This window comes from Mustela erminea, chromosome 6, assembly GCF_009829155.1.
Source record: "Mustela erminea isolate mMusErm1 chromosome 6, mMusErm1.Pri, whole genome shotgun sequence".
Taxonomy (NCBI): Eukaryota; Metazoa; Chordata; class Mammalia; order Carnivora; family Mustelidae; genus Mustela; species Mustela erminea.
In genome coordinates, this window is record NC_045619.1 from 101,105,001 (window position 1) to 101,131,900 (window position 26,900).

General features: G+C 39.3%; 1 protein-coding gene across 7 annotated transcripts in view; it reads left to right on the forward strand.

The window, feature by feature from the left end:
- The window catches only part of CD163 (CD163 molecule), a 31,346-nt gene extending 12,177 nt beyond the window's left edge, over nucleotides 1–19,169 (forward strand). Inside the window, exons 7-17 of one of the 7 annotated variants that reach the window (XM_032348896.1) lie at nucleotides 7,713–8,027; nucleotides 8,127–8,441; nucleotides 8,822–8,914; nucleotides 8,996–9,310; nucleotides 10,451–10,771; nucleotides 11,764–12,072; nucleotides 12,434–12,469; nucleotides 12,670–12,777; nucleotides 13,997–14,107; nucleotides 14,970–15,103; nucleotides 18,961–19,169. In XM_032348896.1, coding sequence (XP_032204787.1) covers nucleotides 7,713–8,027; nucleotides 8,127–8,441; nucleotides 8,822–8,914; nucleotides 8,996–9,310; nucleotides 10,451–10,771; nucleotides 11,764–12,072; nucleotides 12,434–12,469; nucleotides 12,670–12,777; nucleotides 13,997–14,107; nucleotides 14,970–15,046 — 2,000 coding nt within the window. In that variant the 3' untranslated portion in view covers nucleotides 15,047–15,103; nucleotides 18,961–19,169. Of the gene's footprint in view, nucleotides 1–7,712; nucleotides 8,442–8,821; nucleotides 8,915–8,995; nucleotides 9,311–10,450; nucleotides 10,772–11,763; nucleotides 12,073–12,433; nucleotides 12,470–12,669; nucleotides 12,778–13,996; nucleotides 14,108–14,969; nucleotides 15,104–18,960 lie in introns of all 7 variants that reach the window. The other 6 variants (XM_032348897.1, XM_032348890.1, XM_032348892.1 and 3 more) reach the window with 6 other exon arrangements.
- The last annotated feature ends 7,731 nt before the right edge of the window (nucleotides 19,170–26,900 follow it).

Consider the following 26,900-nt stretch of genomic DNA (forward strand, 5'->3'; position numbering starts at 1 on the left):
TAAGGAAAATCTCTAATATTTTATACTAATCACATTTACACAAATGCTAACGTTGAAAAGTGATGCCTTCTTTAACAACTGTCAGGTAACATATTGACATAACGATTACCAATATGGTAAAAGAAAGACTCTAGGGAAAGCCACCTAACAGCAAAACCATTCACCATGTAGAGATGTGGTCATGTGGTGCTCTGTGTCCACTAACTGAAGGCTTTACTTCGGATACATCCTGATCTACACGTGCTCCTATGTGCATTACCTGATGTTGTAAATGGTGTCTACCTCTAGTTACATAGAAATTATCCTCTGATTGGAAAATGACAGTCTTCTAAGGTACAAATCTGAATATACATATCTTCTTTTCAACCATTCTTCTTTACTTTTTAAAAGAGATTTCTTGATTAGACTATATAGTCACATGGTTCACACTTTGTGTGTGTGTGTGTGTGTGTGTGTGTGTTTAATGGTTCACACTTTGAAACGAAAGTGTAAGCTCTTTCTGAAAGATATCCCCAACTGTCTAGTTCTGCTCTTCATGGGCAACTTCCATGGCTGGTATATATATATATATATATATATTTCTTTGTATTTACACAATATATCTCCAAAAGAAAAAAATACATATATTTTATGTACATATAACATATATATAGTATATATTGTATTTACATTAATATGTATAAATGTATTTATATGTATAATAAATATAATAAATGTATTTAAATGTATTTATATGTACAAATGTAAATACAAACAATTCTATATATAAGTTTCATGTCATTTTGTTGTTCAAGTGATGGCATATTTTGTAAATTGTTCTGTACCTTATATTCACTTAGTACAATATCTTGACCATAATTTCATATCAATATTTAAAGACCTTTCTGAAATTACTTCTCTATCAATAGCATTTCTCTTATCTTTTATTATGTGTGACTTTATTTATACTTTTAATTTCTTTTATTAGATAAAATTAGTTTGGTTTTGCTTTTTTTAATGAACCAGCATTTGGATTTTTGAAGATTAATACTATTTTCATTTTCTAATTCATTATAATTTTTCTTTCTTTTAATTCCTTTCTGATTTCTGACTGATTTAACTTCTTGAGTTCAGTGCCTAATTAATGTTGATTCTTTCCTAGTTCATAAATTCATAAGGAAAACCTTATAGGTTTTCCACTGAGTATACCAGTGACTATCATATAATTGATGAATTGATGCTCTGTGCATCTCAGACATAGATCTTCCTATGACCTTTATGTGGTCATTATGAATTGTGCTTTTTAGTATTGCAGACTTTCCCATTTTTATGGTTTAATGATTCTTGTTCTGAATCAAATTTGTCTGATATTAATATCACAATTGCTTTATTTATTTTCTATTCTCTTATTTTCAATCTTTCTGTATCATTTTGTTCTAGGCACATCACTTGTATTCATCCTAGAATTCAGATTTATTTTAAAAAGAACTCTGATTGGATTACTTTTTAGAGATGAGAGACATATCTGACCTTAACTTAGTCATATTATGCAACTTTATGTTGTCATATTATGTCTCCATAATATTTTGTCATCATGTATCAGGCTACAACTAACTATATTTTCTCTACATAACTTTTTGGGGGGACTTTGCCTGTATTTGGGCATGTGTAAGCATTATTGTATGTCAGACTGATCATTTTCTTCTAAATGTTTTCCTATGAATTGTATTTTATATTAGTTAGCATGAAGTTTAACAGCAACCAAAAGAAAGCCAAGTAAGAGTGGATAAAAAAAAGTTTATTTTTCTTACTAAAATAAGCCAAATAGATAAGCAGTTTAAAGCTGTTTGTGTGGTTCTGTGGTCACCAAGAAGTACCTGGAGTTGTTTTTCTGCAGTAATTATCAAATCCTGTTGGTCAAGAATGATAAGTTGAGAGGCGACCGAGGGAGCTCACAGTCAACCAGTCTGATAGGCCAGGCTCTGCCCTCTGAGAAGCAGTCCTCTGTCCATGTCTTTCATGGGCCCAAGTGCTATTCTCGGGGCAGTTCCTACTACTGCATGCTCTCCACAGTCATATCTGAGTGTGGTTTGGAGGCTGCACACCTTTCACAACCCACTTTCTGCTGACATCGGTTTAGAGACCTTTGGATTGCTTTACAGGTTGACTTATCATTGGCCGATGTCCACTGTCCTCAAAGTCAGCAAAAACAATTCTCCCCAAACTTAGTGCCCTTCTAGACAATTTTCTTTCATCTAATGCCACATGAAAGTAACCAGAATGTATTTACAGACTCTGATCTTTGCTATGACCAGCCCCTTCCTCTGAATTTATTGGCTGGTCCCCTAAGGTCATTTAAAACCTAGGGTTTGGGAGGAAAAACAAGACCACAGCCCGGGTCTTGCTGGTAGGCTATGAACTTTGTATGTGGAGTGTCAATTCTATGTTCTGCTAAGCCTACAGTTTTATCACCACCTCAGTTTGGGGTATAGGATACTTAGAGTTTTGTTTTTTGTTTTTTGTTTTTTTTCAGTCCTGCAAGTTCCAAATTATAGATCTCTCATTACATTATGTAGTAGTTGTAGGCAGAACATGTCTTCCTTACAAAATTGGTATTTTTCCTTCAATTTTTTAAAAAATATTTTATTTATTTATTTGACAGCGAGAGAGGGAATACAAGCAGGGGAGTGGGAGAGGGAGAAGCAGATTTCCTGCCAAGCAGGGAGCCCAATATGGGGCTCAGTCCAAGGGCGCTGGGATCATGACCTGAGCCAAAGGCAGATGGTCAACCACTGAGCCACCCAGATGTCCCTTTCCTTCCATTTTTTTTCTTGTAGTCTGGCTACTTCAAGTCTGAGTTCAGCTCTCTCTTATAAGTACTAGAAGTGGCAAGGAGGATTTATGCCGTGCCAGCATTCCAATTTTTTTTCCAGTCTTTTTGTTCTCCAAGTATATCCTCTGATTTTTCAGCTTCAGAGAGCACATGGTTTTCTTTTCAAGGTGACATTTATTCAAATATCTTATCAGGGATAACAAGGCATCAGCTTTCCAACCTACAATATCTGAATTATTATGTATTTTTTCCACCCATTCTGTTCAACTGCATCCAGAATTTAGGTTTTATTACTAGAGCACTTCAGTTGGGTAACATTCTGAATTATTTAGGATTCTATTCAACTGCATCGAATAGAAATCCCAAATATCGTAAATTTGCAGCTGAAAGTGGGCCCCTGTTTACAGAGCTTTATTTTTGTTTGCTAAGCATGTCATGCATGCTATTTGCCTTCTTTTGCAAACTCTTTTGTTATATTTGTGTAGCTTTTAGAAGCTCTTCTACTTACGTGGGTACATAGGTTTTAGCACTCTTCTTGTTTTGCTGGAAATAGAATTTGTAATATTGTTTCTTTCTTGAAGGATTTATGTATTTATGAGAGAGAGTATGGGAGTGCCCACAATTAGGGGGAGGGGCATAGGGAGAGGATCCCAAGCAGACTTCCCACTGAGCTGAAAGCTGGAAGTGGAAATGGAGCTTAATCCCATTACCCATGAGCTCATGACCTGAGCCAAAACCAAGGGTTGGTCACTTAATGGACTGAGCCACCTAGTCGCCCCTGTAATTTTATGTCTTGATTTCTTGGTACTTTAGAAGGCTTCCAGGGGAGAAAATCATGGAAATGCTATCTCTGTGCCTGCCAAATGCAAACTACAAATTCCATTATCTGTTTAAATAATTAGAGTTCTTAGTTGTGTAGAGCACAGGGTTTTAAGGTTAAAAGGGGCCAAAGAACTCAAAAAAGCTGGAAGACTAGAAAGATAAAGCAAAAATTTATCTCTGATGTGCAGTTTCAATCAACCAGTCACAAACTGGTCTAAGAAAATTTGCTACAAAACTACTTTGACTCCCAGACATTTTATTTGTGATGTCTGAGTATGGACCACAGAGAACATCTGAACTTAAGAATCAGGTTTTTTTAAACCTATTTTTAATTTTTAGAGAAAGAGAGCACAGGGTGGGAGAGGGGCAGAGGAGGAGGGAGAGAGAACCCCAAGCAGACTAAGCACTGAACACAGAGCCTGATGTGGGGCTTGATTTCAAGACCCTGAGATCACGACCTCAGCCGAAACCAAGAGTTGGTTGCTTAACCAACTGTGCCACCCTTGTATTTACTAAGGTTTGAGAAATAGTTTCTTTTTAAGATTTTATTTATTTATTTGACAGACAGAGATCACAAGCAGGCAGAGAGGCAGGCAAAGAGAGGAAGGGAAGCAGGCTCCCTGCTGAGCAGAGACCCCGATGCCGGGCTCGATCCCAGGACTCTGGGATCATGACCTGAGCCGAAGGCAGAGGCTTAACCCACTGAGCCACCCAGGTGCCCCGAGAAATAATTTTGATACTAGAATGCTTTATACTTCTTCAGAGTCTGGAAAGAAATAAATGATAATATGTTAATGTTTCTTTAAATCATACTGTGTAGTTTATCTATTACTAAACAAAAGGAAGTAATTCTAAGGAATTCTTTCTCACATTTGTTCTTCATGTCTTCATTTATTTACTTCTAGAGAAAGAAAGAAAGACAAATTCAGTTACTTATGCCACAGGGGAAGTTTAAATTATTGATCAAAGGAACTAAATCCAGGTACAAAAATCTGAGAATTGTACTTGGCAAAGAGTGTTCTTAAAACCTGAGCCCCATTTCTTTAGCTTTATTTCTTTTCTTTTTTAAGATTTTATTTACTTATTTGACAGAGAGAGAGAGAGATCACAAGTACGCAGAGAGGCAGGCAGAGGGAGAGGGAAGTGCAGGCTCTCTGCTGAGCAGAAAGCCTGATGCAGGGCTCGACCTGAGATCATGACTTGAGCTGAAGGCGGAGGCTTGACCCACTGAGCACCCAGGTGCCCCTAGCTTTATTTCTGGTGTGCCTTTTCTTTACATTTTAAATCCCATCCATACCAAATTATTCATAATTCCTCAATTATGCCGTATTTCAGGACTATAGCCTTTATTTTTTAATATTTTATTTATTTATTTATTTATTTATTTATTTATTTAAGAGAGGGAGAGCATGGGAGGGGCAGAGGGAGAGAGAGAGAGAGAGAATCCCAAGCAGATTCCCCACTGAGCACAGAACCCCACACAGGGCTCAATTTCACAACCCTGAGATCATGACCTGAGCTAAAGTCAAGAGTAGGACACTTAACCAACTGAGCCATCTGGGTGCCCCTATGACTATGTCCTTTAAATGTGGATCTACAATCGCTTACTTGGCAAACTCCTGATCTTTTTATTTCCAAACTCAGCTCAAATTTATAGCTTTCTCTATAGTTTTCCTGCAAAGCCTCAAACAGAGCTGATGACTCCTTCATTTACTAGTTTCGTATCTAACATATATTTTTAGTTTTGGACTCATCATTTTTTAAAAATATTTTATTTGAGAGAGGAAAAGAGAGATAGCATGAGGTGGGGGGAGGGGAAGATGGAGAAGCAGACTTCTTGTGAGCAGGGAACCTGATGTAGGACTCAAACCCAGAACCCTGAGATCATGACCTGAGCCACAGGCAGATGTTAATCGAAGGAGCCACCCAGGCACCCCTGGACTCATCATTATTTGAACATGTATATCTTCTGCTTACCTGTGTGTTTTTGAGGGAGAGGATGATCAGTGAGAAATTGAGCAGCCCTGGAAAGAAGTAGCTTTTTCCCAGGTACATAGGTTAGGAAATACACTGTAAGTATAGAGCCACGCAAACATGGCATGACCAGGCCTCTTTAAGGTTGGAGCATCAGGTATGATTGATAAAGTAATAGACATGAGAGCTTTAAAAGTGACAGCATAAAGTATTTTAAAGCATGCTAAGAAATTAATGTTTATCATCTCTAATTTTAATAGGTGACATTGGAGAATCTTCCAAAGCTCTCTCTGCTTCAATTCCCTCAAAAGAAAAGTGGTGATTATAATTCCTGCTCCATAGGAATCACACAGCAAGCGATCAATACATGTTCATTGCTATGGTTATGATTACTATTAGTAGTAGTAGTAATAGTAGTATCTATTTTTACTGATGGACTAGACTGTGACAGAATTTTTAGCCCACATAAATGCCTAAAACATTGTAGGTCCTTAATACTATTTGGTGAAAGGGTAAATTATTGCATAAATAGTAAAGAAATGTTGAATTGCCTTGAAGACAAAGAAATAATGTGAAATACTTGAACATAATAACATGTGCGGGCATGACATAGATTCATTAGAAAGATGGCTTAGAGACAAGATAACAGGATTGCTTAGGACACCATTACAAGGGTCTACATGATATATGAAGACAAAAAAGAAAAAAGACAAATTATTTGAAAGTAGTAGCAAAAGGAGCATCTACCTGGGTGGCTCAGTCAGTTAATGGTCCGACTTTTGGCTCAGGTCATGATCTCACCATCACGAGAAGGAGCCCTATGACGTGAGCTGTGCTCAGCAGGAGGTCAGCTTGAGATTCTCTCTCTCCTCCTTCTGTCCTGCCCCTGGCTCGTGCTTTCTCTCCCTCCCTCTCTCTAAAATAAATAAATGAATCTTAAAAGAAAAAGCAGTAGCCACAAATAAGGAGGAGAAATATACTGGAGGACTGCCAGACCTTGGTGATATTCCACATGAGCTGTGCATTGAGAGGGTCAGGATTCTAGGCTCTGGAACATACTGTCTGCCTTCAAATCCTGGCCCTTCAGGAACTCCCTGTGTGACCTCAGCAAGTTACTACACCTCTCTGTTTCCATTTCCCTGTTTGTAAAATTGGAATGATACTAAAAAATTCTCCCCTGAGGAGATTGTAAGGATTAGGTGAAATAATGTTTGTTCAACATTTAGTAAAGTGCCATAAATAAATTAGGTGCTCATTTAATGTTCTCACTGTCATTATCATTATCATTTCTGAGATAAAGAAGTGGTTCGATTTTTAAGTGATTCTAATTTGGTCTGGATATCCTTAATTGAGTAAAGAATATTGTGGTCCTGTCAGTAAAATAATTCATTCAATTTTGAACACCTTATGTGCCAAATGTCCAAGTAGATATGTTTATGAATATAAATTTAAAGAGAAACATATAAATGAAAAATATTTATTGGCAGTTAAGAGAAAGTGAGGTAGTTGAGGACAACATTTTGGTTAGGGAATTCATGAAAGGTTCTGGTAAAGTACTTTCAGAGGGGAAGGAGGAGAAAATGGGAGAAAGGAGTATCTCATGTATCAAGTTAACACATATCAAAGAGAAGAAGAAATCCCATGTTCAGTTTGAAAACAGGAAGTATATTTCAACACTATATTTAAAACCATTCAAAAAGGTTGGGGCCAACACCAGACAGCAGTAGGTAGAGAAATGAATATAGGCTAAAAAATAAAAAAAGAAGATATAGATTTCTATATATATCTATATATAGATATCTATATTTATATCTATATCTATATATAATCTATTGTCTCCAGTGTTATGAATAATGTACACAAAATATTAAAAAGAAAGAGTTATCATGTTCCTAGGAATGGCTGATGCCAAGAACCAAAGTTCTAAAATTCTCTCAGATGAATTGGTCCAGTGAGGAATGAAGACATCTAGAATCTGCTAGGCCAATTCCAGGCAGAAAAGCCAAGGCAAACAAGTATGGAAAATCATTAAACACCCCAGCATCCCCTTTCCACTCCCATCATGAAGGAAAATCAAAGAATCATGTCATTTCTCATTCTTCAGCCCACAGGGAACCCAGACTGGTTGGAGGAGAAGTTCCCTGCTCCGGGCGTGTGGAAGTGAAACATGGTGACAGGTGGGGCACCGTCTGCGACTCTGACTTCTCTCTGGAAGCTGCCAGTGTGCTGTGCAGAGAGTTACAGTGCGGCACAGTCATCTCCATCCTAGGGGGAGCTCATTTTGGAGAAGGAAATGGACAGATCTGGGCTGAAGAATTCCAGTGTGAGGGCCAGGAGTCCCACGTTTCGCTCTGCCCAGTAGCCTCCCGGCCAGATGGGACTTGTAGCCACAGCAGGGATGTTGGAGTCGTCTGCTCAAGTGAGACCCAGAGAACATGTTGCAGTTGTTCCTGTGCTGTGAGGAGGGCAGGGTTAGGTAATTGCAGACATCTTTTTAAAAGCCCTATTCTCCTTCCAGGATACACAGAAGTCCGCTTGGTGAATGGCAAGTCCCAATGTGAGGGAAGAGTGGAACTCAAGATACTTGGAAACTGGGGATCCCTCTGCAACTCTCACTGGGACATGGAAGATGCCCATGTTTTGTGCCAGCAGCTCAAATGTGGAGTTGCCCTTTCTACCCCGGGAGGAGCGCATTTTGGGAAAGGAAGTGGTCAGATCTGGAGGCACATGTTTCACTGCATGGGGACTGAGCAGCACATGGGAGATTGTCCTGTCACTGCTCTGGGTGCGTCGCTGTGTTCTGTTGGGCAAGTGGCCTCTGTAATCTGCTCAGGTAAGAGGATGACGGACACCTGGTGACGAACCTTTCTTGTGGTGGTGAGCCATCAGAGCCAGTGTACTTATAGGGACAAAGAACAAAAGAGAAAGGGCATGATCTATTTTAAGAGATCATGAGAAATGTGCCAGAACAGTAACCTCATGTGTCTTTTTAGAGGAAAAGTACACTTAGTTTTCACAAAACTCATAATTACCTATCTGGTGCTTACCATGTACCTGCCCTTCTCAAAGCATTCCCAACCTGGTTGACCCACCACCATCCCCTCTCTCTAGAGCTCTTTGTTCTCAGCTCATCTGTCTTACACTCTATTGGGTCTCCCTTCCACACCCTAACTTCTTTATATCTTGTGTGACTGAGCAGTTTGGTGTTTTCAGGAAATCAGAGTCAGACCCTATCCCTGTGCAACTCCTCATCTCCGGACACAACGAGATCTATCACTCCAGAAGGAAGTGGTGTCACTTGCATAGGTGAGAATCAGTGACCAATCTGTAAAAATGATCTCCATCCTTATGAAGGTGTTTCATTAACATTTTATTTTCTCTTTCCAGGGAGTGGTCAGCTTCGCCTGGTAAACGGAGGTGGTCGCTGTGCTGGGAGAATAGAGGTCTACCATGAGGGCTCCTGGGGCACCATCTGTGATGACAGCTGGGACCTGAGTGATGCCCACGTGGTGTGCAGACAGCTGGGCTGCGGAATGGCCATTAATGCTACTGGCTCTGCCCATTTTGGGGAAGGAGCAGGGCCCATCTGGCTGGATGAGATGGACTGCAACGGAAAAGAATCTCGCATTTGGCAATGCCGATCACATGGCTGGGGACGGCACAACTGCAGGCATAAGGAGGATGCAGGAGTCATCTGCTCGGGTGAGTTCTATGCCGAAGCTCTGGTCACAATTAATCAAGAAGGACCGAGGAGGAGCCAAGGGGAGTAAGGGATACTGGACTGAGAATATTTCCTAAAAAGCAGGTTTAGAGGGAACTATTTCTTGAGTCAGGGTCCCAAAGTGTAGATTTGATTAATTAATTAATGCTACCCCAAGTGCAAGGCAGTATAACATCAGAAAGAGAAAAATACAGAACGAGGCTTGCCTATCATGAACATGACAACAAAACCAAAATCAAGAACTTTTATGAATATATATGGAACTATATTCAGCACAACACTTGTATCACTGAATAATGTAGATTAGAAGGGACAAGAAGAAATAAATCCAGCACTACCTCTATAGGGCAAAAGATAATCACCATTCCCAAGTAATTTTCCATGATAAGCAAATGAAACTTACTTGTCATAGGAGCAAAAATTATCAAAAGAGCCCACTGCTTTTATTCTGTATACGTGGCAAGGCTTAAAAACTATTGTGAAGTTGAAAACTGTACTCAGTGGTGATATATTGGGACAAACAGAAATATGACTTTGTTACTTAAGGAAGTGAAAAATTCTATATGCCAGAAGTGATTTGATATCATTTGCATTTAATGACATAAACTGGCAGAGGACATACGCAGCCAACTACAAAGAGTCAGAAAAGGAAATGTTTCATTTTAAGGTGATGTGCACAACATTGGTTTTAGTGTCTGAGTATCTCACTAAATTTTAACTATCAAGAGACCTACAAAAAGATTAATGAAATAAGTTTCTTGAGGCTAAAACTGTAAAAATTTAGGGAGAAAAATCCAAGCTATGCAATTGATATAAAAGGCTCCGAGCCCTTGGTTAAGATTTAGAAATCAATTTAGAATCATTGGTGGCCTTCTAAAGAGGTCCCTAAGCACAAAACCCAATACCAGAACACCATAAGCTATTTATAGAACCATACTATATATTTAGTGTAGAACATACTACTTTTCACCAAAATCTACTAAATCATCTAGAAGTTACTAAAGAATTACTAATAATTGACATGTTGTACCTAATTTTAAAGCCATTCTCACCTTAAAGGGAGGGAGCCCTGTGAATCTTCAGAGAAGATGTGAAACCACTAACTCTGTATTTCACCCCAGAGTTCATGTCTCTGCGACTGATCGATGAAACCAACAGACACAGCTGTGCAGGGCGTCTGGAAGTTTTTTATAATGGAGCTTGGGGCAGCGTTGGTAAGAGCGGGATGTCTGCAACCACCATGGAGGTGGTATGCAGGCAGCTGGGCTGCGCGGACAGAGGAGACATCATTCCCTCATCTTTAGACAAGCCAACATCCAGGCACATGTGGGTGGACAATGTCCAATGTCCGAAAGGACCGGACACGCTATGGCAGTGCCCATCTGCTCCATGGAAACAGAGAGTGGCCAGACCTTCAGAGGAGACCTGGATCACATGTGCCGGTGAATATCCTCTGGCTGATATGAGAATTCCATTTTGTAATTCCACGATCATCTTCTGATCTCGTTTAGTAGGAATGAATAACATCTGCTACGTATTCTACCCAGTTGGCGTAATTCGTTTCATTTAATTTGGCTTATAGGTATTCAGGATCACAGATTAGTTGTCCAAAAAGCATTACACTTCCCATGGTCTTCTTGAAAGTTTTTATTTAATTGCTTTCTCAGAGAACACATGAAGAGCAGAAAATAAATAATTCAGTAGTTGAATATTAAATGGTCTACCCTACCATTCTCACTTTTCTTTCAAATATTATCTTGCTTTACTAATGGAAGAAGAGAAGCAGTCAAAAAGATCAGTCCTGAAGTATTTTGCCATTCTCCATCTTCTTACACTGGAAGAGGTTTTTTACATACCTGGCAATCTCCTAAATCATTTTCTTTTTGAGAAAATTAACATTATACCATGTTAACTTCATTTATTTCACATTTCCTGAGTCACACTAATTTTCTTTTCTTAAAAAAATTATTTATTTATTTGAGAGAAAGGGGGAGAGCAAGCAGGAGAGAAAGAGAGGGAAAAAGAGAGAGAGTGCGCACCAGGTGGGGAGAGGCAGAGGAAGAGGGAGAAGCAGTTTCCCTACTGGTTAAGGAGCTGGATGAGATGAGCAGTTAAAAGTATATTATTTTTAAAAGCAAAGTATTAAAATAGAGATTTTTTTAAAGATTTTATTTATTTATTTATTTGACAGAAAGAGTCACAGCAAGAGAGGGAACAGGGGGAGTGGGAGAGGGAGAAGCAGGCTTCCCACTGAGCAGGGAGCCCGATGAGGGTCATGATCCCAGAATCCTGCAGACACTTAAAGACTGAGCCACCCAGGTGCCTCTTAAAATAAAAAAGATTTAAAAAAATTTTTCAAATCTGTCTTTTCTTCTGTGACCTCTTAAAAGTTTTTATATTCTCAGAAATGATCTAGGTGTCTGTGATTTTTCAGACAAGATAAGACTTCAAGAAGGAAACTCTAATTGTTCTGGACGTGTAGAGCTCTGGCACGGAGGTTCCTGGGGAACAGTGTGTGACGACTCCTGGGACCTTGAAGACGCGCAGGTGGTGTGTCGACAGCTGGGCTGTGGCCCAGCCTTAGAGGCACTAAAAGAAGCAGCGTTCGGTCAGGGGACTGGGCCCATCTGGCTCAACGAATTGGCATGCAAAGGAAATGAATCTTCCTTGTGGGATTGTCCTGCTAGACCCTGGGGGCACAGTGACTGTGGGCACAAGGAAGATGCTGCTGTGAGGTGCTCAGGTGAGTGCCAGGAGTCTGGAGTAAGCTTGGAATCTCGGGCAGCAACAAGGGGGTGGGCATTAAGTGCCTTGTGTCAAGACTGGACACCTCAACACAGGGTTCTGGTGGGGAAAGAGTGATGATGTTTCAATCCAAGGAACCATGAGAGTATTTGTTCTTACTCGTTGGCTTTCCCCAAGGAAAAGCATATGACTTACATGTCTCTCGGTGCAGAAGGAGTAAAGGATAAGGGGACCCTAGTTTTAGGTGGGAAGGAGTAGGTTACTTGGTTGAGAGGCACCAAAGTCTCACACCAAAAAATAGAAATATTTGTTCTACGCATTACTCCCCAGACTGAGTCTCCTTCTCTTTTCTCCTACAGAAATTGCCATGGCCCAAAGATCATCAAATGCTGGAGGTATAATCGTGGGGTTTATGAACACGGGTCCAATTGTCTGCATTATTTAGAATCTTTTTTGTTAAGAGACTTTGGATCAGAAGTCTTTCTGAGGATTGGGAAGCTTACTTCAGCCATCCTGTATCTAAAAGAGGGATGGTACCAGGGACCTCAGTCTCTCAGCTAAGAGGTCATTTCTCATGATGCTTTCTTGCACTTAGGTCGCTCATCTGTTGTTGCATTGGGGATCCTTGGCGTCATTGTGTTGGCTTTTCTTGTTGCTCTCCTCTTGTGGATTCAGAGGCGAAGACAGCAACAGCTGCTTACAGGTCTGAGCCAAGCTATGGTCTTTCTAATGTCTCAATGGGATAAGAAGATTCTTGGGATAAAATACATATTATCAGCAATAGATACACCTATTAAAAGCAAGTGTACACATATTAGACTCAAGCATCAACACCCAAAAGGATGAAACCTAGAAGAGGTTCAAGTAGTTTCTCCAAAAAAGGAAACAAGATTTCAGAGGAGAAAGGGGTTTGGGGTGGTTGATGATTCCTGAGCTCTAGCTGTATGTTTAAGTAGGCCATTATAGAATTTGTAGTTTCAGATGAATATGCTTATATGGTTTAGGAGGAATCCTTTATTTCCCAAATATTTATGTGCTCTTACTATATACTTAGTACTCATTTTACTGTTTGTTTAAGCAATGTACTAGGCTCTGAAGGTATAGACATCAATAGTCAAGTGTTTGAGTAGTCATGGGATTTCAAGTCTAGCAGAAGAGATACATATGCAAACAATAAGGCACCTTGTAGTATTATTTATTCATGGGAATAAGGAACACAAGTGGCACAGAAAAGACAGTAATTAACTAGGGCATGGAGAGAATTGGAGGCTTCTAGGAGGCTTTGAGACATTTTGATAATTCAGTTCAAAGAACTGGGTGAAGTGCATTATAGAGAAAGAGAAAAATACATACAAATGTAGAGAAGCCACCTGCCATTTTGAGGGGAAGTAAAAGTTGAGTTCAAGGAGAGAAGCTACAATAAGACTGTAGAAAGATGGGGAACAACGGATGAATGATGTACTTTATGGTAAGAAGATGACTAGTCAAATAGTATTATGTGGTGGAGGGGGTGAAATAGTCCAGCTGTTTTTTAGAACGTTCTTTTTGATGACAGGATGTGTGAGGGGCTGTAGGGGTAGCATTTTGAAATAGTTGGCATGAAAGATGAGAAGGACTTGATAATGAGCAAGGAGAAGAGAGGATGGATAGGTTTCCTAGAGATTTTTTTTTTTAAAGCTCCAAGTTAGAGAAGACTGCCACCTGGTTCGGGGAAGAAACTGGGGTGGCATATGATGACAGTAGGGGTGGTTTGGTCTCACCCTGCTGCCTTTGAGTTGTAACATTATAAGAGAAAAGTTTGGCCTTAGAAGGGATGGAAAAAAGACAAGTGCATGGATAAAGATTGAGTATGTGTGCACTGCTGGGAAAAAGCCCTGGTAGGGAGGGCAAGTTTTATTATGATCTGTTGATCCCTAACCTAGGACCTCTGTTGTCAGTTTCCTTGAGAGGAGAGAATTCAGTTCACCAAGTTCAATACCGGGAGATGAATTCTTGCCTGAAAGCAGATGATCTGGACGTGCTGACTTCCTCAGGTCTGTGGGTTCTTTGAGGGTCTATAGCCCTGGGGTTCGGACCAGTAGCTACAATTGCAGCTGAGGCATTGTACTTTGCATAGCAATGGAAAGAAATCTCAAACATGTCATAGGAAGCTTATGATGCATATAAGGAAGAAAGGCAGGAACTAACTACAAGTGATTCTTAGAGAACATAAAAGCTGCAATCATGCGGTATGGCTTAGAGGTCTATGATTATTTCTGGTGGAGGTACAGAGAGCAATGCAAGTAGAATATTATGACTCAGACTTCATCTTACTGAACAAATTAATCTAAAAGGTTTCACTTTTCACTTCTCTTTCACACTTCCTTCCATTCTCACTTCCTGCTCTAACTTGATATTTATGATATTTTCCCCTAAAAATCTAAAAGCTTTCCTTTCTCTAACTTGATATTTATGATATTTTCCCCTAAAAATCTAAAAGCTTAAAGTTCCTATATCTTTTTCCCATAGAAGCCAGCACTATTTCCGATTACATTATACAGGTTTCTTTGTCCTCCAACTTCTGTTTAGCACCAAAGGACTAATTCTGCCTCTGGGCAGCCTAATTCTGCTGGGTTGGAAGAAATAGCCCAACACCCACTTACTCCATGAAGGCTCAACACCTTCTCTGTATTCCTTATCTTCTGGGAAGGCCCTGCCTCCCTTCTTCAATCCCAGGGACTTGGTATTTGCTGCAACTATGTTAGGAAAACATTTTTACGTCATGGAAAAGACTTCTGTGCCCCGTAAATCACACGTTTGTCTTCCTAATTGTGAGCAATGGGCTTAAATGTTCAAAGAGGTGTTACGACACTTGCGGGGGGATTTATTTCCCAGTAATTATTTTCTTCTTTTCAGAAAATCCCAATGAGTCAGATGATTTTAGTGATGCTGAGCTAATTTCTGTGTCTAAATCTCTTCCTGTTTCCGGATGAAAAAGAAGACCATTCTGAGGTACACTGAAAAGAAAAATGGGAATTAAACTCAAGAAGGTGAGTGAGGAGAAATTATTCAATGTTGTTCAAAATAGGTACATGTTTTTGAAAATTGAGAACTCCTCTGGTATTATAAAAAAAGATTGTATATACATATATTTCCATACATATGTGTATATATTTATGTGTGTATATCTATATTCAGAATACATAACAGCTCTTTATAAATGTGACTCTCATCCAACTCTTTGTTATATATTATTATTTTTAAAGATTTATTTACTTATTTGAGAGAGAAAGGGGGGAGAGACAGAAGGAGTAGGGAGAGGGAGAGAATCCCAAGCAGACTCCTGATTGAGCAGGGATCCCAACTTGGGGCTTGATCCCACGACCCTGAGATCATGACCTGAGTTGAAATCAAGAGTCCGAGATCTGAGTTGAAATCAAGAGTCAGATGCTCAACAGACTGTGGCACCCAGGTGTCCCAACTCTTTGTTATATATTCTAAGCAATAACAATGGTACATCGTGGAGTTAAGGAGAAACTGGGTACATTTATAGGATTATATCTTTTCAAGATATTGTAATGGTCATTTTGTGAAAGAGAAAAGACTTACGTCAACACTTGTGTAATGCATGTTATGGTAAAGGTAGTACAAGATGTCATAAGAACATAGAAAGTTTTCCTAAGAAATTGGGGGAGATTCTGAAGATGTGATATTCAAGACAAGCATCAAATGACTGAAAGACAATTTCAGGGCAAGGACATAGCATGTACAAACTATGGAGGCATAGGAAAGAACCACATCTTTGGGGAACAGTAAGAAGTTTTTCTTTCAAAAACATGTATTGAATTGGGGTGCCTGGATGGCTTTGTCAGCAGAACAGGCACTTCTTGCTCTCAGGTCTGTAAGTTTGAGCCCCGCATGGGGTGTAAAGATTACTTAAAAATAAAAATCTTAAAAGATATGTATTGATCATATTTACAGTGACAAGTGGTTTTCTGAGCACTGCAGACACATAAATAAAAGATACTACTGACAAAGACATGATTGTTTAAAGTAAATCCCAAGAGAGAGGAAATGGTGAGAATCTAAGCTTGAAAAGGCCGCGTAGAGCTCCATCATGAATGGCCTTGTATTGTAGTTCACATTCATGTTTTATTTAAGGGATTGTTAGAGAGGCAGTGAGCTTTGAACGATTAAGCTGGGGCAAGACAAAATCAGATTCGCATTTTATAATTTGCTTTCATGTGGAAAGTATAACAGAAGAAAATAGTGAATAGACGAGGAATTTGTTAAGTTACACATCAAAAAGAAAAGATGGTGAAATGAGGTAGTGGATATATTTTCCATTAAAATAAAAACAATTTTGGGAGGACTATATATTTACAAATGATATATATCGAGGTATGGGTTTTGTTTTGGCATTTTTTGGTGGGTATAATAAATATGAATTGAGACACAGGATTAAAGTTGGTGAACCATGAGAGACTAGGGACTCTGAAAAACAATCTGAGGGGTTTGAAGGGGCGGGGGGGTGGGAGGTTGGGGGAACCAGGTGGTGGGTATTAGAGAGGGCACAGATTGCATGGAGCACTGGGTGTGGTGCAAAAACAATGAATACTGTTATGCTAAAAAAAAAAAAAGTTGGAACTCTTAAAAGTATATAAATGCAAAGTGTTAAATTATACATATACACATACACACATAGAAGGTAATAAATGGTATATAGCATGAAAGGGATAAATATACATATACATGCATCTTAATATATATCTTAACAATTATTAAAGGATAACATCTGATGATGGATCATCACTGGGCAAAGCTATGAAAAGACAACTCACACAGAATGAATTTCAGTGACAAATAGACCTTTATAAATGCTCAAATTCACCACTATATCCAGGCAATTCAAGTTACCATTAACACGGAGGTGTCACTTTGAGTAAATCAGACTGCCAAACATTTAAAACAGCACCACTATTTATTGCTGGTGGGGATACAGGGAAAATCGTAATTTCAAAAAATTGTTATTGGAAATTGGAGGTGTGGTAGCCTTTGCAGAAAGCAATCTGGAAATGTCTAGGAAGCATTTTTTTAAATGTTCCACAAATCCTTTCATGCAAAATTCTACCCCTGAGAATTTCTTCCATACAAATAAAGCCACTAGTGTGTAAGAACTTATATGTAAGGATTCCTATTTACATCATTGTAAGTAGTGGCAAAAAACTGGAAACAGAATGAGTATCAGTGAGCTGATGGCTAGAAAATTATGGTATGGCCAACTGAAAAAGGAAGAATCATCCTCAAAAATGCAGCATCATGGACAGAACTACAGGGTATTATGCTGAGTCAGGGAAAGACAATTTTCATATGCTCTCTCTGATATGAGGAATTTGAGAGACAGGGAGGAGGGTTGTGAGAGGTTAGAAAGTAAAAAAGGAAACAAGATTTCATTTCTTTTGATGGCTGCATAGTATTCCATTGTGTATACATACCACATCTTCTTGATCCATTCATCTGTTGATGGACATCTAGGTTCTTTCCGATGCAACATGGGGGCTTAAGTGGGTAGGAGAAGAATAAAGGAAACAAGATGGGATTGGGAGGGAGACAAACCATAAGTGACTTTTAATCTCACAAAACAAACTGAGGGTTGCTGGGGGGAGGGGGTTTGGGAGAAGGGGGTGGGATTATGGACATTGGGGAGGGTATGTGCTTTGGTGAGTGCTGTGAAGTGTGTAAACCTGGTGATTCACAGACCTGTACCCCTGGGGATAGAGTATTATGCCTCCATCAGAAAGGATGAATACCCAACTTTTGTAGCAACATGGACGGGACTGGAAGAGATGATGCTGAGTGAAATAAGTCAAGCAGAGAGAGTCGATTATCATATGGTTTCACTTATTTGTGGAGCATAACAAATAGCATGGAGGACATGGGGACTTAGAGTGGAGAAGGGAGTTGGGGGAAATTGGAAGGGGAGGTGAACCATGAGAGACTATGGACTCTGAAAAACAATCTGAGGGTTTTGAAGGGACGGGGGGTGGGAGGTTGGGGTACCAGGTGGTGGGTATTATAGAGGGCACGGATTGCATGGAGCACGGGGTGTGGTGCAAAAATAATGAATACTGTTATGCTGGAAATTAAAAAAATAAATAAATTAATTAAATATTAAAAAAAAAAAAGGAAACAAGATGGAATCAGGAAGGAGACAAATCATAGGATACTCTTAATCTCACAAAACAAACTGAAGGTTGCTGGGGGTTGGGGGGTAAGGATTGGGTGGTTGGGAAGGTATGTGCTATGGTGAGTGCTGTGACATGTGTAAGCCTGATGATTCACAGACTTGTGCCCCTGGGGTAAATAATAAGTTATATGTTAATAAAAATGATTTAAAATGTAAAAAAAAAATGCAGCATCATTCCATTTATGGGCTCATGTTATCAGATATAATTAAATGTTTATACCTATAAGAGTATATGTGTGTATATGTATATGGAAACATTAAATATCAAACTTTGCTAGATTAGGACTACAATAGACTTATGATTTATAATCTTGGACATATGAATATTATTCTGATGTAATGAATAAGGATTAAACTACTTTTTCCTTGAAGAGGAATCACGGCTGAGTCACTGCTTCAGAATCAGATTGGGGTACTTTTAAAAATGGCATTTTGGGGTGCCTTCTTCATTCTATGAGCTAGAAATTATTCTCATGCATGGTGAAATCTGCAAATCATTGCTTTCAAGTTTTCTGTTCAGGGAAGTAGTAAGCTTTTTAATACATGTGAGTTTCTGTGTGTGTTTGGTGGGTGAATCTGTGTGTGCTGTAATATAACACATCATATTACAATATAATTCTATGTAGAGGAAAATAACAGTTTTTCTATTTATGGTTTCAGTTCAGCCTTGAAGACCCCATGATGAAGACCTGAACAATGGAATGGAGCAAGAATCCACCTGGTTCACTGAGGATTCCAATACATTCTTTGTCTCCTAGTGTCCTGAAGGCTGCTGCTGAATTTATAAAAATTAAATTGGTGAATGTGACTAGAAACTGTTTATAAGACTTTCAAGGGGATTAAATAAAAAGGAATATTGCTGATTTGAATTTGTCTTAACTTCCTGCTCTTGATTTTATGAATTTCTGAGTAGGCTTTCTGACTTTTTAAGGGTTTCATAAATATAACATGATGTCTTTTTGTTTGTGTTTCCATTTGCATATAATATATATGTTTTATACTTTGGTTTAAATAATAATTTTCTTCTTATTACAAAATCAAAACAAATTTGTTTTATTTTTCAGTTTTTTTAAGAAAGGGAAAGTTAATGATTATTGAAAGGTTAATAATATATTGTTACCTCTACAAGGCATGAATATCATCAGTTCTTAATTGCTTTTTGTTATTGTGATTCTTGTCACTGACAAAATATGCACAGCAACGCCTGGTAAAGGTACAAAGACTCAATGGCTCACTTCCTTGTTCCTTAAGACAGTGTAACTAAAACTGAACTTAATGTGTAAATTACATCTTTTCTATATAAATGTAAGTTATCATAATGAAATTTCATATTTTATTAAAATCATGTATCCATATTTTTTCTTATACTTTTTTAAAAATTTATTTATATATTTATTTTTATTTCTTTTTTATTTTTTATTTTTTATAAACATATATTTTTATCCCCAGGGGTACAGGTCTGTGAATCGCCAGGTTTACACACTTCACAGCACTCACCAAAGCACATACCCTCCCCAATGTCCATAACCCCACCCCCCGTCTCCCACCCCCCCTCCCCCCAGCAACCCTCAGTTTGTTTTGTGAGATTAAGAGTCACTTATGGTTTGTCTCCCTCCCAATCCCATCTTGTTTCATTGATTCTTCTCCTACCCCCTAACCCCCCACATTGCATCTCCACTTCCTCATATCAGGGAGATCATGTGATAGTTGTCTTTCTCTGCTTGACTTATTTCGCTAAGCATGATACGCTCTATTTCCATCCATGTTGTCGCAAATGGCAAGATTTCATTTCTTTTGATGGCTGCATAGTATTCCATTGTGTATATATACCACATCTTCTTGATCCATTCATCTGTTGATGGACATCTAGGTTCTTTCCATAGTTTGGCTATTGTGGACATTGCTGCTATAAACATTCGGGTGCACGTGCCCCTTTGGATCACTACATTTGTATCTTTAGGGTAAATATCCAGTAGTGCAATTGCTGGGTCATAGGACAGTTCTATTTTCAACATTTTGAGGAACCTCCATGCTGTTTTCCAGAGTGGTTGCACCAGCTTGCATTCCCACCAACATTGGAGGAGGGTTCCCCTTTCTCCCCATCCTCGCCAGCATCTGTCATTTCCTGACTTGTTGATTTTAGCCATTCTGACTGGTGTGAGGTGATATCTCATTGTGGTTTTGATTTGTATTTCCCTGATGCCAAATGATATGGAGCACTTTTTCATGTGTCTGTTGGCCATCTGGATGTCTTCTTTGCAGAAATGTCTGTTCGTGTCCTCTGCCCATTTCTTGATTGGATTATTTGTTCTTTAGGTGTTGAGTTTGCTAAGTTCTTTATAGATTTTGGACACTAGTCCTTTATCTGATATGTCGTTTGCAAATATCTTCTCCCATTCTGTCAGTTGTCTTTTGATTTTGTTAACTGTTTCCTTTGCTGTGCAAAAGCTTTTGATCTTGATGAAATCCCAATAGTTAATTTTTGCCCTTGCTTCCCTTGCCTTTGGCGTTGTTCCTAGGAAGATGTTGCTGCAGCTGAAGTCGAAGAGGTTGCTGCCTGTGTTCTCCTCAAGGATTTTGATGGATTCCTTTCACACATTGAGGTCCTTCATCCATTTTGAGTCTATTTTCGTGTGTGGTGTAAGGAAATGGTCCAATTTCATTTTTCTGCATGTGGCTGTCCAATTTTCCCAACACCATTTATTGAAGAGGCTGTCTTTTTTCCACTGGACATTCTTTCCTGCTTTGTCAAAGATTAGTTGACCATAGAGTTGAGGGTCTATTTCTGGGCTCTCTATTCTGTTCCATTGATCTATGTGTCTGTTTTTGTGCCAGTACTATGCTGTCTTGATAATGACAGCTTTGTAATAGAGCTTGAAGTCAGGAATTGTGATGCCACCACCGTTGGCTTTCTTTTTCAATATCCCTTTGGCTATTCGAGGTCTTTTCTGGTTCCATATAAATTTTAGAATTATTTGTTCCATTTCTTTGAAAAAGATGGATGGTACTTTGATAGGAATTGCATTAAAGGTGTAGATTGATTTAGGTAGCATAGACATTTTCACAATATTTATTCTTCCAATCCAGGAGCATGGAACATTTTTCCATTTCTTTGTGTCTTCCTCAATTTCTTTCATGAGTACTTTATAGTTTTCTGAGTATAGATTCTGTGCCTCTTTGGTTAGGTTTATTCCTAGTTATCTTATGGTTTTGGGTGCAATTGTAAATGGGATGGACTCCTTAATTTCGCTTTCTTCTGTCTTGTTGTTGGTGTAGAGAAATGCAACTGATTTCTGTGCATTGATTTTATATCCTGACACTTTACTGAATTCCTGTACAAGTTCTAGCAGTTTTGGAGTGGAGTCTTTTGGGTTTTCCACATATAGTATCATATCATCTGCGAAAAGTGATAATTTGACTTCTTCTCTGCCGATTTGGATGCCTTTAATTTCCTTTTGTTGTCTGATTGCTGAGGCTAGGACTTCTAGTACTATGTTGAATAGCAGTGGTGATAATGGACATCCCTGCCGTGTTCCTGACCTTAGCGGAAAAGCTTTCAGTTTTTCTCCATTGAGAATGATATTTGCGGTGGGTTTCTCATAGATGGCTTTGATGATATTGAGGTATGTGCCCTCTATCCCTACACTTTGAAGAGTTTTGATCAGGAAGGGATGCTGTACTTTGTCAAATGCTTTTTCAGCATCTATTGAGAGTATCCTATGGTTCTTGTTCTTTCTTTTATTGATGTGTTGTATCACACTGACTGATTTGCGGATGTTGAACCAACCTTGCAGCCCTGGAATAAATCCCACTTGGTCGTGGTGAATAATCCTTTTAATGTACTGTTGAATCCTATTGGCTAGTATTTTGTTGAGTATTTTCGCATCTGTGTTCATCAAGGATATTGGTCTATAGCTCTCTTTTTTGATGGGATCCTTGTCTGGTTTTGGGATCAAGGTGATGCTAGCCTCATAAAATGAGTTTGGAAGTTTTCCTTCCATTTCTATTTTTTTGGAACAGTTTCAGGAGAATAGGAATTAATTCTTTTTTAAATGTTTGGTAGAATTCCCCTGGGAAGCCGTCTGGCCCTGGGCTTTTGTTTGTTTGGAGATTTTTAATGACTGTTTCAATCTCCTTACTGGTTATGGGTCTGTTCAGGCTTTCTATTTCTTCCTGGTTTAGTTGTGGTAGTTTATATGTTTCTAGGAATGCATCCATTTCTTCCAGATTGTCAAATTTGTTGGCGTAGAGTTGCTCATAGTATGTTCTTATAATAGTTTGTATTTCTTTGGTGTTAGTTGTGATCTCTCCTCTTTCATTCATGATTTTATTTATTTGGGTCCTTTCTCTTTTCTTTTTGATAAGTCTGGCCAGGAGTTTATCAATTTTATTAATTCTTTCAAAGAACCAGCTCCTAGATTCGTTTATTTGTTCTATTGGTTTTTTTTGTTTGTTTGTTTCTATTTCATTGATTTCTGCTCTGATCTTTATGATTTCTCTTCTCCTGCTGGGCTTAGGGTTTCTTTCCTGTTCTTTCTCCAGCTCCTTTAGGTGTAGGGTTAGGTTGTGTACTTGAGACCTTTCTTGTTTCTTGAGAAAGGCTTGTACCGCTATATATTTTCCTCTCAGGACTGCCTTTATTGTGTCCCACAGATTTTGAACCGTTGTATTTTCATTATCATTTCTTTCCATGATTTTTTTCAATTCTTCTTTAATTTCCCCGTTGACCCATTTGTTCTTTAGAAGGATGCTGTTTAGTCTCCATGTATTTGGGTTCGTTCCAAACTTCTTCTTGTGGTTGAGCTCTAGCTTCAGAGCATTGTGGTCTGAAAATATGCAGGGAATGATCCCAATCTTTTGATACCGGTTGAGTCCTGATGTAGGACCGAGGGTGTGATCTTTCTGGAGAATGTCCCATGTGCACTAGAGAAGAATGTGTATTCTGTTGCTTTGGGATGAAATGTTCTGAATATATCTGTAATGTCCATCAGGTCCAGTGTGTCGCTTAAGGCCTTAATGGCCTGATCTGTCCATTTCAATGAGGGGAGTGTTAAAGTCCCCTACTATTATTGTATTATTGTTGATGTGTTTCTTTGATTTTGTTATTAATTGGTTTATATAGTTGGCTGCTCCCACGTTGGGGGAATAGATATTTAAAATTGTTAGATCTTCTTGTTGGACAGACCCTTTGAGTATGATATAGTGTCCTTCCTCACCTCTTATAGTCTTTGGCTTAAAATCTAATTGATTTGATATAAGGATTGCCACTCCTGCTTTCTTCTGATGTCCATTAGCATGGTAAATTCTTTTCCACCCCCTCATTTTAAATCTGGAGGTGTCTTCGGGCTTAAAATGAGTTTCTTGGAGGCAACATATAGATGGGTTTTGTTTTTTGATCCATTCTGATACCCTGTGTCTTTTGACAGGGGCATTTAGCCCATTAACATTCAGGGTAACTATTGAGAGATATGAATTTAGTGCCATTGTATTGCCTGTAAGGTGACTGTTACTGTATATTGTCTCTGTTCCTTACTGATCTACCACTTGTAGGCTCTCTCTTTGCTTAGAGGACCCCTTTCAATATTTCCTGTAGAGCTGGTTTGGTGTTTGCAAATTCTTTCAGTTTTTGCTTGTCCTGGAAGCTTTTAATCTCTCCTATTTTCAATGATAGCCTAGCTGGATATAGTATTCTTGGCTGCATGTTTTTCTCGTTTAGTGCTCTGAAAATATCATGCCAGCTCTTTCTGGCCTGCCAGGTCTCTGTGGATAAGTCAGCTGCCAATCTAATATTTTTACCATTGTATGTTACAGACTTTTTTTCCCGGGCTGCTTTCAGGATTTTCTCTTTGTCACTAAGACTTGAAAATTTTACTATTAGGTGATGGGGTGTGGGCCTATTCTTATTGATTTTGAGGGGCGTTCTCTTAACCTCCTGAATTTTGATGCTCGTTCCCTTTGCCATATTGGGGAAATTCTCCCCAATAATTCTCTCCAGTATACCTTCTGCTCCCCTCTCTCTTTCTTCTTCTTCTGGAATCCCAATTATTCTAATGTTGTTTCGTCTTATGGTGTCACTTATCTCTTGAATTCTCCCCTCGTGGTCCAGTAGCTGTTTGTCCCTCTTTTGCTCAGCTTCTTTATTCTCTGTCATTTGGTCTTCTATATCACTAATTCTTTCTTCTGCCTCATTTATCCTAGCAGTGAGAGCCTCCATTTTTGATTGCACCTCATTAATAGCTTTTTTGATTTCAACTTGGTTAGATTTTAGTTCTTTTATTTCTCCAGAAAGGGCTTTTATATCTCCCGAGAGGGTTTCTCTAATATCTTCCATGCCTTTTTCGAGCCCGGCTAGAACCTTGAGAATTGTCATTCTGAACTCTAGATCTGACATATTACCAATGTCTGTATTGATTAGGTCCCTAGCCTTCAGTACTGCCTCTTGTTTTTTTTTTTGTGGTGAATTTTTCCGCCTTGTCATTTTGTCCAGATAAGAGTGTATGAAGGAGCAAGTAAAATGCTAAAAGGGTGGCAACAACCCCAGGAAAATATGCTTTAACCAAATCAGAAGAGATTCCAAATCGTGAGGGGGGAGAAAGAGGATAGAAAGAGGTTCAAAAAGAAAGAAAGAAAAAAAAAGAAAAGAATTTAAAAAAAGAAAATGAGTAAAGAAAAATATAAAAAAAGAAAAAATATATATATTAGATAAACTAGTTCAAAAACTTTAAAAAGAAAAGGGTAAAAGTTAAAACAAAATTTAGCAGAAGAGAAAAAAATGAAAAAGAAAAAAATTAAATTAACTGCAAGACTAAAAAAATCACAGGGAGAAAGCCATGAGTTCCGTGCTTTGCTTTCTCCTCCTCTGGAATTCTGCTGCTCTCCTTGGTATTGAAACTGCACTCCTTGGTAGGTGAACTTGGTCTTGGCTGGATTTCTTGTTGATCTTCTGGGGGAGGGGCCTGGTGTAGTGATTCTCAAGTGTCTTTGCCCCAGGCAGAATTGCACCGCCCTTACCAGGGGCCGGGCTGAGTAGTCCGCTATGCTTGCTTTCAGGAGCTTTTGATCCCTGAGCGCTTTCCGTAGAGTTCCGGAGGACGGGAATACAAATGGCGGCCTCCTGGTCTCCGGCCCGGAGGAGCTGAGAGCCCAGGGCCCCACTCCTCAGTGTGCCCTCAGAGAACAGCGCCCAGTTACTCCGTCTGCATGACCTCCGGCCGTGCTCCTAATTCACCGAGGCTACAACTGGTTCAAGGTAACCCCCGAGCTGGGAGCTTACTGTCGGCTCTGTCTCTGTAGCCGGCTTTCCCATTCCAATACCCGCAAGCTCTGCGACACTCAGACACCCCCGATCTTTCTGTGACCCTGCGGGACCTGAGGCCACACTAACCCTGCGTGGGCTTCGCCCCGGTTTAGCCTCTGGAGCAATGTCCCTCAGCGGAACAGACTTTTAAAAGTCCCGATTTTGTGCTCCATTGCTCCGCCACTTGCCGGCAGCCGGTCCCTCCCCCGGGGTCTATCTTCCCGTCGCTTTGGATTCACTTCTCCGCCTGTCCTACCTTTCAGAAAGTGGTTGTTTTTCTGTTTCCAGAATTGCTGTTCTTCTTCTCTTCGATCTGCCGATGGATTTGCAGGTGTTTGCAATCTTTAGATAAGCTATCTAGCTGATCTCCTGCTAGCTGAAGTAGTCTCAGCCTGCTACTTCTCTGCCATCTTGACTCCTCTTAAATTTATTTTTTATTTTCAGAATAACAGTATTCATTATTTTTGCACCACACCCAGTGCTCCATGCAATCCGTGCCCTCTATAATACCCACCACCTGGTACCCAGACCTCCCACCCCCTGCCCCTTCAAACCCTTCAGATTGTTTTTCAGAGTCCATAGTCTCTCATGGTTCACCTCCTTTTCCAATTTCCCCCAACTCCCTTCTCCTCTCTATCTCCCCATGTCCTCCATGCTATTTGTTATGCTCCACAAATAAGTGAAACCATATGATAATCGACTCTCTCTGCTTGACTTATTTCACTCAGCATCATCTCTTCCAGTCCCATCCATGTTGCTACAAAAGTTGGGTATTCGTCCTTTCTGATGGAGGCATAATACTTCATAGTGTATATGGACCACATCTTCCTTATCCAGTCGTCCGTTGAAGGGCATCTTTGTTTTTTCCACAGTTTGGCGACCGTGGCCATTGGTGCTATAAACATTGGGGTATAGATGGCCCTTCTTTTCACGACATCTGTATCTTTGGGGTAAATACCCAGGAGTGCAATTGCAGGGTCATAGGGAAGTTCTATTTTTAATTTCTTGAGGAATCTCCACACTGTTCTCCAAAGAGGTTGCACCAACTTGCATTCCCACCAACAGTGTAAGAGGGTTCCCCTTTCTCCACATCCTCTCCAACACATGTTGTTTCCTGTCTTGCTAATTTTGCCCATTCTAACTGGTGTAAGGTGATATCTCAATGTAGTTTTAATTTGAATCTCCCTGATGTCTAGTGATGATGAACATTTTTTCATGTGTCTGATGGCCATTTGTATGTTTCACTGGAGAAGTGTCTGTCCATATCTTCTGCCCATTTTTTGATATGATTGTCTGTTTTGTG